Source organism: Hemiscyllium ocellatum, chromosome 31 (assembly GCF_020745735.1).
Source record: "Hemiscyllium ocellatum isolate sHemOce1 chromosome 31, sHemOce1.pat.X.cur, whole genome shotgun sequence".
In the NCBI taxonomy this organism is placed as follows: domain Eukaryota; kingdom Metazoa; phylum Chordata; class Chondrichthyes; order Orectolobiformes; family Hemiscylliidae; genus Hemiscyllium; species Hemiscyllium ocellatum.
Genome location: NC_083431.1, coordinates 3,583,894 through 3,598,469, shown reverse-complemented (window position 1 = coordinate 3,598,469; position 14,576 = coordinate 3,583,894). Strand labels below are relative to the sequence as shown.

Below are 14,576 nucleotides of genomic sequence, written 5' to 3'. Positions count from 1 at the left end.
GACATCAGTAAAACCGAAAGCAGCACCAACTAATTGTTTCGGGAGAGGACAATAATTGCTTCATCTCAAAAATCAACCTGGTACAATAACCAGGATGTAGTGGAGGCGGCTAGGCTAGGCTGCACTGGATTCTTCAAATTATACCAATGACCAAAACTACTGCCTGCTAATACCAACTTTCCAAAAGAATATTTTCTGCAAGTCAGTTTAACTAACACCAAAACATTCTCTTACTCTTCTCACTCCCTACAATCTCGCTTCTAATTCTGGCACCAAAACCAAGAGCATTCGTAATATACTGAACAGCAACACTCCTCCCTTCGTTTAATCTTCCTCACTGTGTTCTCTTTTCAATGTCTGTAAAACAAACAGGCAACGCAGAGTCACAGACAGGATAAACAGCAAGAGATCTTAATTTAGGTTCTTTTATTTAAGTTTAATATTAATCCATGCTGTGTTTCAGTAAGAAGGATACAGATCTGTATCGGTGGCTCCAGTCAGATATATCCAGTAGTACAAATTAGCTTCAAGTTACACATACTGAACAAAGAGAGAAAGAGAAGGGGTAGGGAGAAAAAGGAGGAGGAGTGGGTAGGAAAAAAACCAAAACTTGTTTTAAGCATGCAGGCTTCAACAGCAGCTCAAACATGACCTGCTCTGCCAGGATGGACAAAAAAAACAGCAAAGGACTATCTATGGAAGTAACTGTCATCTGCTATCTTTAGGATCAAAAGCACTGAAGAAAAACACTGCACATCAGGCTCACAGACTTTCAGAGCAAGCTACTTAACTGCTCACAAATACAGTTTTATTTGTTTAGCCACACTAATCGCTGCAAGTATTTTTTCTGGGGAATAAAAATAAGCAAACCAACAGCATGCAGTCGCTAAGAAGGTTAAGATGGTTTGGTGTGCAAGATGCACAACGCACTTAAAAGGGGGTTTTTTGGAGGGTGGGGGTGCTCACAGCACACAGGTTCGGTTGTCATTCTTTGCAATTCATGACCAACCAGCAATTCAAATTCAATGCTCAGATCTCAAGTGGTTAAAAAAAGTGCAGGCATGAACTATTCATAAAGCTGCATTAAGTAGAATTGAACAGTTGTTTCAAAACAATTTCCAAAGAATTATGGTAGCTAGTCAAGAAAGCAGGTCCCAGTTAAACATCCATAGAGAGACAGCATTGCTTTTAGATTTTATTTTAACCAAGTAAAAAATAAAATAAAAAACAAAAATAATCCTCGGAACCCAAATGGGCACATAGCTAATTCTGAGGTCCAGCACCAACATCAAATTTACTGGTTCTCAGCTTGGACTAGGACTGTGGGGAGGGACAGGAGAGGGGCAGACAGGGTCTTCTCATTCGCCATGTCTTCTCACTGATTGTCGTCATCAACATCTTGCACCACATCTTTACACGGTTCCTCACCTGAACAAAAGGAATGAGGTAAGATAGATAATTAATTTACATGCCCGCTGCACAATTAAACACCAGCTACATACTCCTCAGCAGCAGTTTTCACGGATAACATGCAGCTTTTTCAACATAGGCTGTTGCATTCCAGTGACTAAAGCCATGGTCAATTTGCCCCAACCCACCTTCCACTTACGGCTTTGTTGTTCTTCGATCCTGAGAAGTGAGCTGGATTCTAACTTGGTTCAGCTAATAAGCTTTTGTTTTAAAGGTGATCAGTATGCATCACACCATCCCTAAAAGGCCAGGATGATGAATAATGATCAGCGTGTATGACCAGGTCATAGGAGAGTTTGACATATCACTCAGACATAAAGCCTCAACTGGAAGAGCATGTCAGGGCAGAAATGAATATTTAAACAGATCTACTCAGTTCAATTATTCTAAAAACATAAATTCTAGTAAAAACTGCATTCAAAGCAAGGCTTTGGAGAATGTGTATTCAGCCACACAAGCAAAAAGCAGACAGCGAACTGTCAGGCTCTAAACTCTTGTTGCCATGTTCAGACCAACAATGAGTGATTGGAAAATCTGGTGGATGCTACACCTCAAGCATTAGCAAATGCATTTTTCAATAATGGGACCAGAGGCCACAAATTTCTTCATTAAAAAGCAACCTGTGTGTTACTGTAACATAGGCATTAGCCAGCTTACTTTGGAGTGGATTAATACCAGTTAGAATAGCACAGGGCAGAAGTTCACAAATACAATCTGCTTTCCCATACAAGATCAAGGTAGGTTATGATAATCTTCGAGAAAGTCACTCACTCCCTTTAGGAAACCTTTTCTGTCATTCATTACAGAGGCACACATCCCATTCCCAATAACTCCAGCCAAAGATGTATACAAGGAGAGACACCCAGAATACCAACTCCTCAAACTTCTCTCAACTATTTCATGACTTGGATTTTAGTCAAACTTTCCACACTGGAAGTTTATCTAGGAACAGAGGGAGGTATCACAATTACTACCTCGGAAGAATCTGACTCAGCAAACTGCTGTTTTGATTTCAGCTTAAAAAGTTTTGGGCTTGCCTCACTGTGGAGCAAAACCGGGGATAACTTCTAATGCCTGAATACTTGCTGCAGGAGCAGGAAATATGACTTGCATCAACAATTCAAACAGCTTTTAAGCGTGTTTTTATCAATTAATCACCCAGCACCATCTGAAAATAGCACAAAGCAATGTTGCTTGAATTAGGTTATGCATTATCTCTAAAGCTAATGATTGATACCTTGTACAGTGTCACTTTAAATTCCAGAAATTGAGGTTGATAAATTTTACACTTTCACTCCCACCAAAAAAAACACCTGAATGTAGGTTAAAACAAAAAGCAAATTTTTCCTTCCCTTGCTAAAGGGAAACAGATATCTGGAATATCAAAGCTACTGCATTGGTTTAACTCCAGTGCTTCTGAATTGCAGAGTCATGATCTAAAAGCTACAGCAGTAACTCAGCCAATCATTAGCCAAAAAATTACTTTAATAGGTCAGAGATATCAGAGAGAGATCTTAAATTCAAGTAGTACTGTACACCACCATCTTTTGCATTTTACTAGGTCCAGAGCTCAAGTACCAATTGTGGGCAATGAATGGATAAAACCTATTTTCAACATGTACTAAAGAGACTGACCAGACTGATACCAAAGAAAACAAAGCCCCATTCATCAAAATCAAATTCAAAGGTTATACACCAGACAGTGTCCCAACTCTGGGAGCTACATTTCAATCTAGTCAAAAACAATGAAACAAGCCTTGCATGTGAAACTGATTATTTGTAGCCCCACTGCTGGAAAATACAAAGCATGAGTCTGTTTACAATTCCAGGTTTGCCAGACAATTTAATGACAACTGACATGAATAGTGTTACACTGATGCAAATGTGCGCTGGAGTGAATTAAATGTAGAGTCTGCTGTACTGCATGCTGCATTAAACTGGGGGTTGCAGAAGTCAGGGAAATTAAGCATAGGATTTTATTGCATAGACTTCAAATATTGGTTGGCGAGGGAGTCAGACTACCCTCTTCTGCTCAGAGCTCAAGTACTCCATGGTCATTTGGGCACACACAAATGCTCAAAGGTTTGACAGCTGGTGTGCCTCAGCACAACATGATTATTTGCAATGAAACACTATGAACTTTGAAAGATTTTCTAGAATTCTACTTCAGTGTGCTGGTGGTAACCTCCCTTTGACAGGGATGGGGGTAATGAAAATAGTTTGAATTGGACTAGGCCTAACAGAGATACTTCACCCAATCTTTCAATCTACCAAGCCCAAGCAAGGAACAAGTGAATTAAGTACCTCATAACCAGATTCTGGAGTCAACTACTCTTCTACATCACTATGAAACTACAAGGTCCCAATGAAAACAGCCATGATGCAGGGCATCATTATCCCAGTCTGTTGTATGCTGATTGTGACAACATCAAACTACAGCACCACAGAAATCCACAAGCAGCTGAAACCACAAACTGAAGTCCAAACATGCCCACTTGTTAAAATGCACCAGAGTATGTCCAATACTTTTGGAATGCTGAGGCAGACCTAGCTGTGAGACAAGCCACACAGGTTAATTCAAAGTTGAGGCAGATGTCACAATACCAGATAAATATGAAAACCACAAATCCAAGATTAAAAATGTCCTTCTTCTTACTGGCTTTGATTTCTGTGGAGTTCCAGTTAGTGATGGAGTGGGGCTTTTTTTCTGCTGTACATTGTGATGCTTTCTTTCCCAAATCAGAGCCACCCAAAACTAAGGGCACACTAACACATTCCACCACATCCCACAGCTCTGGTTATGTCATTTTAAAGTAGATTCTAGAAGGGCAGAAGCACAGGAAATACCTGAACTTCATTTGCCAGCTTCAAATAGTTTATTAAGATACAGCACACAAGGCTCAAATGCCCCAATGAGCTAATACAATAAGAATCACAAAATAGGCCAGGTTCAGCAACTGACATGACATGTGCCCCATCACTGACACCATTTTCTCTGGGATAAGACCTAACAATACATCATGAAAACTTAACTTTAAAATGGTATTGTGACATCTGATAGGACAAATGCTTGGCATTCTCAATGACTTACAAAGTACAGTTTAAAGGGGGAATGAATGGTTCATATCCTTTAGGAATCTATTCAGGAAGGAGAAAGGAATGGAAGAAAAAACAGGAATGTGAATACTAAAGAGGAAAACAAAACAGTACATAACAAATGGAACATAAGTGAAACAGGAGAATCCTCAAATGAGATGGGAAGATGTATGGTTATTGGGACTGCTTTTCACAATGTCAACTAATGTCACCTGGGCTCAGAAAGCGATCATTCATTCAGCAACAATTAGTGGAGAAACTGCCAAATGCAGACAATATCATTAGTCAATACCATTAAGACCTATGTTTGTTTGTTCCCACAAGTAAAAGTTGTCTCTATACTAGAGCACAGGAAACAACTAGAAGAATATGGTGCATTGGGACAGGAAATAAAAGCACGATATATAGTGCCCACTGACTCCCAAGTTATATTGGAACTGAAACCTCAAATTAAGATTGATTAAAGTCAAATTCAGACAAAGGCTGAGGTAGTTCTGCTTTAAAAAGGATAATTCATCCATAATCAATATGTTGTAAATGCTATCTGAACTCATGCTCAGACAAGGCAAAGATAAATTGCAATTTCATTGTTTTGCCTACTTTGGTAAATTCTCAAATCCAATTGTAGAAATCATATGAAGAAACTGAGTGCTCACCAAAGCGTTATTTAGCAGATTAAACAAAGTTCACCATTAACTCCACACGACCAAGCTCTCTCTCTGATCAGAACCCACGATATCTGAATTGAGAGCACCAGCACATGGTATGAGGATGGTATAATCTGGTCTCAGGTTACACAAAGTAGGTATACTCTGTGAAGACTAAGTCTTCTACAGTTCCCAAACAGCTAGACAATAATCAACAAGAGAAACCTCTATCAGAATAAGGTACATATTCACAGCAAGGGGAGAATCGGAAGCTTAGCCTTGAAAACATTTTCATGGACTCCAGGCTCAACAGCAGACTTGAGTGGCTCAATGACCTAATCCTGATTATATGCCCGGCAGAGTCAAAGTTTCAACCCTTCCAAATGTTAAAAGTTGAGTGGGCCAAGTTCAATTCCAATTGATTGAGTCCTTTGATCAGATTAGAACACAATTCTCTCAGATAATCAGCAGACATTTTGTTTGATTAGACAGCAAGGTAATGCAGGAGATTCAATAGCTCATCTTATTTATTTTCTATTTCCCTTTGAATATACTCCACAAATGAAATATCCCACACATCAAAAAGCCTTCCACTGCTTTGGCAATAATTATTTGATATGCATGGACAAGTGCAGACAAGAAACCCTGAAGAACCTCCACAGCTTCCAGGGCACAGATTTAAATACCCCAAATGAATGCGATACCCCCTTCCACCAATGTATTGGTGTCAGTGGGCTGAGAACAAAGAACACCTAGGCAATACAAAAAAAAAGGGAACTGATTGCATTTAGCAAATAAAAAGATATGGTTCTGTGGAAATCGGAAGTACTTGCTGGTTACGTACCATCTCCCTGCATGTCTGAAGTCCATAGTGTCAAGTTGTCACGTAACAACTGCATAATGAGTGTAGAGTCCTTGTAGCTTTCTTCACTCAAGGTGTCCAGTTCTGCAATTGCATCATCAAATGCTGCCTTTGCCAATCTGTGAGGTGAAAATGATTTTTCATATTGGTGCTTCAGCTAACTTAACTACATTTGAAAACCCAGACTAGCACTTAGCATTTCAGTCTCAACAGTTAATATTCAGTCTTATCGATTTCAGTATGGTGATTCATTGGATAAAAACTGTAACCATTATGCATTAGCTACCTCCCACATTGGAGATGAATAGCCCATTAATCTGTTTTGGCAAACCTGCACGAGGGTTTGTTAGCCAGGCCACCATCAGAAATCCCTTGAAAATGTCGACAGAATCTTTTAACATTCATTTAACACCCCGCCAACCCCCAGGATTAAGACAGGACTTCAGTTTAACATCTTCAAAAGATAGTGTCTAAAATTGTAGCTCTCCAGTACTCCAATGAAGTATTTGCCCAGAGGAGGTCTAAACCTTAACTCAGGACTAGGTTGACAATTTGCCCACCACAGTTGAAGCATAGGCTCTCTTCCCCGTCTTTACAAATATGGTTACTCCAATAAGGTAACAGAGGTCATCTAATGTGGCTCAGCAACCTTAGGAGGGAAGACTACAACTGGAAACCTAAATATCTGTTGTTCTAGTTTTTATGCATACTGTATACATACCTGCAGGCACGGTCAGGAGAGTTGAGAATTTCATAGTAGAATACAGAGAAATTCAAAGCAAGGCCTAAGCGAATGGGGTGTGTTGGTGGAAGTTCTGTCATTGCAATATCACTAGCCGCCTTGTATGCAACCAGGCTGTTTTCTGCTGCCTCCTTCCTATCATTCCCTGTTGCAAACTCTGCCAGATACCTGTGGTAATCACCTTTCCTGTAATTAGAACAAAGGACAATAAGACCAGTCGCAACAAACTAACGAATGGTTTGTTAACTATAATACAGTTCAAAGCAAATCAAGGGCAGGCAGCGACCCATCTGAACACTGGTGAAATCTCAAGATATTAGTGAATGACTTATCAGATATTACGAAGAAGCTTGATTTTTGGCCAATTTCTCTCCCCTCTCTCTGTTAGGTAGGGCACTTAGCTAACTGCAGTTCTCCTAAATATAGCTCTGAGCAAGGTCAGCTAATTCAGCACAGGTCAGTAATTCTATTTGTGCCTTTTACTTCATCACCACTTTAAGCAGTGATTTTTACTGACCAGACCATTCTAGGAACACCTATTATTTTGTTAGTGTATTTTTCTTTGGCTGGAAGAGGAAATGAATTTTTGCCTATAAATTCTGCTTTACTACAATAGTACTTTTATCCACAGTGCAACAATAGCACACAACTCTGAGGTGACAGGTGAGCATAGTGCAGCATGGAAATCTAGCATACCCCAAAATACCCAGTACGTACATTTTATAGTAGAAAACCTTAGACTCTCCGGTGTTGGCAGCAGGAATGAGGTGTTTATCCAGTACATCCAGAATGTCATTACAAATTTCTTTCAGTTCGTTCTCAACCTGAAATTACAAACCCAACATCAACTCTCACAATAGACCAAAAAAAGTTATTTACTTGCAAATTAGAATACTGAGGGGTTTGAATAGAACGGATGTGGAAAAGATCTTTCCACTTGTGTGAGAAACTAAGGCCCAAGGGCACAGCCTCAGTGAAGGGACAGCCCCTCAGAACTGGAACGAGGAGGAATTTCTTCAGCCAGAGGGTGGCAAATCTATGGAACTAATTACAGAGCCAGCTGTGGAGGCAACGTCAGAGTACAGTTAAGCCAAAAGAGAGATAAGTTCTTGATTAGTAAGGGAATCAGGCAAGAGAATGGGATTCAGAAAAACATCAGCCATTATCAGATGGCACAGGAGACTTGATGGGCCAAATGGTCTATTTCTGTTCTTATATTCTTTTGGTCAAAACTTATCTGCATGGCTATTTCAGTGTGAATGTACAAATTAGGTATGTGAATTCAAAGACAAAACATCATGATTGTTCACCCAGATAAAGTAACCTGAGATGTATGGATGGTGTAAACTGGGCTTGTGACATATTTTCATTGTATATCTGTAAATATATTGAAAAGAGCACAGAAGCGCTACATGAGGGATAGTATGGAAACTTTTCACTTGAACACAACATACTAGCCAAATGCTTTTGGTTTACTATTGTTCAAATGCAACATCTTTTGTTAATAAAAAGTACTTCTAAGCAGAAGGAACTTTACCCCTGAAGGATGAAACATTTCCTGGGCAATCATAGCATTGAAAGCATCATATGTCACATTCCGAACTGCAAGAAGTCTGAACTTGCATTAATGGCACCACCTGGCAAAGTACAACATTTTTGTTTTGGGGCAGGAGTGGAATAACAATGTGGTGGTGAGAAAGCGCAGGAGACACAAAAAAAAAATCGGGCAGGGAAGAGAAAAGACTCGAGAAGGAAAAAAAAACCAATTCATAACTAGAGTGATTTGGAGATTTTGTTTCCTCTTCTCAAGAGAGTGTGCTACCCTAGAAAAGCCAATCAACTTGAGTTGACCAGTACGTGAAACAAAAGCAGCACTAAAAGTCTGCCTTTGAGTCAAGTTTGAAGTGCTCTGCCTACAGTTTTACCTACACAAGTCATTTGCGTTTACAAGTATATCTTAATTTGATTCATTATAGCTAGTTACATTACCCATGTTCATTTTTGTACAATGCAAAGCGTAGAGAATAGGTTGGTGCTGTTCCCAAAATATAACATTGAGAATATAACCTGAGAATTTTCAGTGTATACCAAAACACCGGAGTGCAGATTTTAATTCTCAAACGGCAGACCATACTTTAGTTGTTTCAAGGGGCTCCAATTGATTTTAGTGGCTGGGGCACTCCAGATGCTGTCATTCAGCACTCAGCTGAATCAGAGAACGCATGTAAGAGAGCATATGTCAGCAAGGTTCTTTAGTTGAGAAGGTTCTGTATGGTTTTGCCCGAAACGTCGATTGCGCTGCTTGTTGGATGCTGCCTGAACTGCTGTGCTCTTCCAGCACCACTGATCCAGAATCTTTAGTTGAGAAACCAAGTGAGTCTCACTTTAGGTTATTTTCAAATTTATTGGACAGGAAATCAGAATAAAATTCCTCAGGCTATATTCCAATGAAAGCAAACCCTGGGAAGTAAAAATAATTTCCAAAACTAAAGTGTTTAGATCAAAATTTTTGTATTCCCAGTTCCAAATTGAGCTCAACTGAAGTCATCAACTGAATCTCAGCTGAAGTTTTGTAATATCATTCTAATGAGATCAGAAGTTGGAACGGGTCAGAGAAAGAAAATGGGGAATAATGCTGTTTAAAAAAAAATTAAGTGGAGATTTTGAGAACATCAACTTAATACCATCAGTAAGAGATGCTGTTAAATATTGGGAAATTGAAACAAAGCACTAAGTGAAATTCCTCAAAAAAAAGCTTCAAGCACTTTTTCTAAAGCAGGAGAACTTCCTCAAATGGAGCTGTAATTTTTTAAATTCAAAATAAAAACACGTAAATATTAGTATTGAGAAAAGCTTTGATACAAGTATGGTAATCAATCACATACAAAACCCTATGCACTGTGGAAAGATCTTGGAATATATTGGAAGCAATAAAGTCATCTGTCTGCTGAGGTTCACTTCCCTTGCAGCAGGACAGAATCCTGAATCTCAGGAAATGAGATGGCACAGTATTTGGCAAGTATTCAGCAATATTCAATGTGATCCAACTAATTAAGTCAAAGAATCAAGTGACTTTTCTTTCAAAATACTGATCAATCTGGTGTTAAACAATTAAAAGAGCATGTTGCCTCTACCAACACTGTGAAGGCACTCTTTAGTTTGCACACAGCAATACAACTGTATCCTGAGTCTCCCTAACATCATTCTGTTTAGGAAGAGTGCGCAAATCCTCATGTTTCTTAGCACTGGTAAGAGGATACTCTCAATCATTTAACTTATGCTGACTAGAAGAAAAAACAAAATCAAGGCTGATCCAATTTGTAGTGCTGGTCAATTTGAATGCGTCATTATTTTAATTAGTAGAGGTTAGCATTGGAGAACATGGCCTGATCCATGGATTCATTTTACTCACTATTGGAGGAATGGTATTAGAACACTGATTTTTCTCGAAGGTTCAGCACGAGGCCAGTCAGTTGTGTCTGTACTGGCTACTTGAAAGAGCAATTGTTTGAAGCCACTCTAACTCAGCACATTCTTCCTTCCCAGATATCCAATTCCCTCGTGAAAGTTTCAACCAAACCTGCCTCAGGCATAGTTTCCAGATCCAGAGTTTTTCTTCATGTCAGCATTATGCTCTTTTGAGAATTACTTTCAACCTGCACTCTTTGGTGCTTGTCCCCTTCTCCAATGGCAAAGTTGTTCCCTATGTACAAGGCCGCAACTGCTCGATTTTGAACATCTCAATCAAATCTTGTCTTGAAGAAAACTTCAAGACAGTTTCAAGTTTTTCTAATAGGTCTACATAACTAAGGCCCTCACATGTGGGACTTTTCTTGTGGATCTTCTCTCAATGCCTTCACATCTTTCCTAAAATGTAGTACCTAGAACCAGCAATGGTTCAAGGAGGCCAAGTAGTGCACAATTTATTTACTTCTATAACCAGTGCCCCTTTTCATAAAGCTTAGGAATCCGTATGTTTAGAACAACTTACCCTGCCACCTTCAATAATTTACACACCCAATGTTCCTGTACCCCCTTGAGAATTACACCCTTTATATTCTTTGTTCTTGTTCCTTTCTTCAAAATCATTTTGCTGAATGTCACTAATCCACTCATTCCACCATTCTACGTGCTTTTAAAGTTCCACACCATCCTCCTCAGAATTCATGACTTCCAAGACTTGTATCAACTGCAAATGATCAAATGTGAAAGTGTACTCTCTACATACCAAAGCCTGAATTGTTAATATATAATCAGAGAGCAGAGCCCTAATGCCAATCCTTGGGAAACTCCCACTATCTCAAATGTGGCTTTTCTCGAGCAAAAATTACAACTGGCGAATTAATTTGTAATCCTTAAATTACAAGCCTAACTTAAAAATCAATATTAAATCCCAACTTAATTCACTTAAGAATTAGTGATTTCCAATTCCAATGCGGAAAACAGTATTATGCTTTTGTGACATAGGTTTATCTGGAATGATCATCTGAATCTACCCACAGGCATCAGTGGCTATATAGCTACCAGCAATAACTTAACACTACATTAAACATATATAGTATAGAAACATGAACAGCCTTCCTATTGTACAGCCACAATCCAACCGAATGGTGGAGCAGACTCAAGGGGCTGAACAGCTCACTCCTGTTTTTTATTTCTAATAGTCTATCTAGTCATCTCTAGCCTTGTTTAACTGGACATCAGTTTGTGATTTGCACTATCCAATTTATACCAACTTCTGAAAACCCCAACTTTAACTTAACCTTCCCCTCCATGTGGGTTCAGAGGGTTGTTACAGACTCGATAGGCTAAATAGTCTCTTTCTACAGTGCAGGAATTCGATCTTAGGCAACATGATGGCACAGCAGTTAGCACTGCTGTCTCTCAGTGCCAGGGACCCAGCTTCAATTCCAGGCTTAGTGGACTGTCAGTGTTAACGTTGCATTTTCTCCCCGCGCCTGTTTGGGTTTGCTTTCACAGCCCAAAGATATACAGGTTAGAAGGATTAGCCATGCTAAAATAAAAACCATCCCAGTGTCCAGGGATGTGCAAGTTAGGTGGTTTAGCCACCGATTGTGGAAGTTGCAGTCAGCCACAGACCTCAGAGGTCCACATGTTGGGAAAAATTGGAGGGAACACAGCCCACAGGAACTAACATCTTTTCTGTGGCCAAGTACTCAAGTTCATTATTTTATACACTTTAAAATCAATAGAACATAACAGCACATTACAGGCCCTTCGGCCCTCAATGTTATGCCGACCCGTGAACCAATTTGAAGTCCATCTAACCTAAACAATTCCATTTTCATCCATATGTTTATCCAATGACCATTTAAATGCCCTTAAAGTTGGCGAGTCAGCTGTTACAGGCAGGGCATTCCACACCCCTACTACTGAGTAAAGAAACAACATCTGACATCTGTCCTATGTCTATCACCCCTCAATTTAAAGCTATGTCCCCTTGTGCTGGTCATCACCATCTGAGGGTGATCTTCACACAAATCAGCCCAGCCTGTCCAGTCTTTCCTTCCAAGATAATCAGTTCACTCCAGGTATCAATCTCGTAAGCATCCTCTGAACTGCCCCCTAATGCAATTACATCCTTCCTAAATTAAAGACACTTAAATATACACAGTATTCCAGAAGCTGATTAGATTCCCTAGTGTGGAAACAGGCCCTTTGCCCCAGCAAGTCCACACCGACCTCTGAAGAGTACCCACCTAGACTCATTTCCCTACATTTACCCTGACTGATGGACCTAACACCATGGACAATTTAGCTTGACCAATTCACTTGACCTGCACATCTTCTGGAATGATCATCATTACTCTTCATAATTGAAGCATGACATCCTTACCTAGATGTTCACGTTCTCTCATAACAAAGGGTATAATTACATTAGCCTTTGACTCAAGCACTGGAGCGTTTAGATCACACAGCATTTTAGAATGTGACAGTTGTTCCTCTTCCAAACCTTTTCAATCTTCCTTGCCAAAGTAAAGAACTTCAGATTTTTCCACTTTATGCTCCATCTGCCAGATTTTTGTTTATCCATGAAATCAGATTATTCTACACCTTTGGTATATCATCTTCATGGCATAGTCTCCTACAACTGAATCCCTCGAGTCCATTCAGAGTCCTCACCGATCCTTCGATGAGCATCCCACCCAGATCCATCCCTCTACCCTCTTAACCTTGTATTTCCCATGGCTAAGCCACCTAGCTCGCACACCCCTGGGCACTGCAGGTAATTCAGCATGGACAATCTACCTAAACTGCACATCTTTGTTCTGTGGAAGAAAACAGGACTTGGAGGAAACTCTCACAAACATGGGGAGAATGGGCAAACTCCACACAGAGGGTGGAACCAAACCAGAGTCCCTGGCACGGAGAGGCAGCTGTGCTAACCATTGAGCCAGAGTGTCATTTGTAGATCTGTAACTTTAGCCAACATACCTTGAGATTTTCTTTACACCAGTCATTGATAAAATAAAATGCAAAATGTTGAGGGCCCAGAGACCCATGTGGGACTCCACTCCTCATTTATCTCACCAGAGTTTACTCCATTCTGCCAGCCAGCTAATCTATCCATGATAATGTCATCCTTACAACAGGAGCTCTTACTTTGCACGATGACCTTTTATATAGCATCTTGTCAAATGCCTTCTGGAAACATCTACCTCTGACCATGTGTTCTATAGCAATACATTGCAGAGCTTGGTGTGAAATACGTCAATAATATTCCTGTGAAACATCTTTGACATTTTCATTTACACTTGTATAGTGCTTAAATGTAAGTTGCTGTAGTGAATTAACTTTCTGACAATCTGCAACATAACACTAGGAAACGTTTCAATTTCATCCAATTCCAATCAACAACTAGTTTATGGTACTGACTTTTAATGTATTAAGACTCAGACTTAGCGGATCAAATGCTTGGTGAAAAATAGAAGCAACAAGCTTCACTGTAGGATGAATAAAGGGCTCTAACAATGCTGACCATTCGGCATGATACACCTTATGTGCCATAACTAGAAATTGTGTAGTATGCTAATTGAGGAAGAGTCCGGGATTAAAAAAGGATTCATTATTTGACTGATGTTCAGATATGCGAGATAAGTTGGCGAATAGAATATTTAGATGTTGCAAAAGAGGGGGCTGAAAATGATAAAGTAAATTGTAAAATCAACATTGGTTAGAATTTAGTGACTGTTACTCTCTGGTTAGAAGTCAATTATTTTATGACCACCACACAGCACTGCTTCACCGAAAACAAAAGGACAATTTAGTGACTACATATTAATTTATCATCCATAAAATACTAGAAAATTCAACTGGTCAATAATCTTCCAGAGGTTGCCCAGATATCTCAACACTCATTCTTGCTCCACAGATGCTGTCAGATTTTCTAAGCATTTCCAGCAATTTCCTTGTTCTTTGATATTTTATTCATAAAATTGCTGGGCAATGGAGGCCTTACAATAATTTTTTTAAACACAAGAACATATTTGTGTATCATACTAACTGCTCGTTAGAAAATAATTCAAGGACAACAGTCTATTGCTGCTGCTTTTTTTAAAAAAAAAATCTCAGCTATATTGTTGCCAGCAAAATTGCTTTAATTATACTTCCACTTACCTAGATAACGAATGGCTTCTAGGAACATCCCATAGGGCAGAAAAGTCCTGGAAAGTTCTATTTAGAGCAGTGGATGTGCCTATACCCAAAGGATTGCAGTGGTTTAAGACTGCTCAGTGGT

The 14,576-nt window shown here is 39.5% G+C and overlaps 1 protein-coding gene across 1 annotated transcript in view; it reads right to left on the bottom strand.

Moving 5' to 3' along the window:
* Nucleotides 1-411: 411 nt before the first annotated feature.
* The window catches only part of ywhae1 (tyrosine 3-monooxygenase/tryptophan 5-monooxygenase activation protein, epsilon polypeptide 1), a 44,546-nt gene continuing 30,381 nt past the window's right edge, over nt 412-14,576 (bottom strand). The window contains exons 3-6 of the mRNA XM_060848277.1: nt 7,535-7,641; nt 6,797-7,003; nt 6,058-6,194; nt 412-1,428 (exon numbers count right to left, since the gene is read on the bottom strand). Of these exons, the coding sequence (XP_060704260.1) occupies nt 1,376-1,428; nt 6,058-6,194; nt 6,797-7,003; nt 7,535-7,641 (504 nt within the window). The 3' untranslated portion in view covers nt 412-1,375. The remainder of the gene's footprint in view (nt 1,429-6,057; nt 6,195-6,796; nt 7,004-7,534; nt 7,642-14,576) is intronic.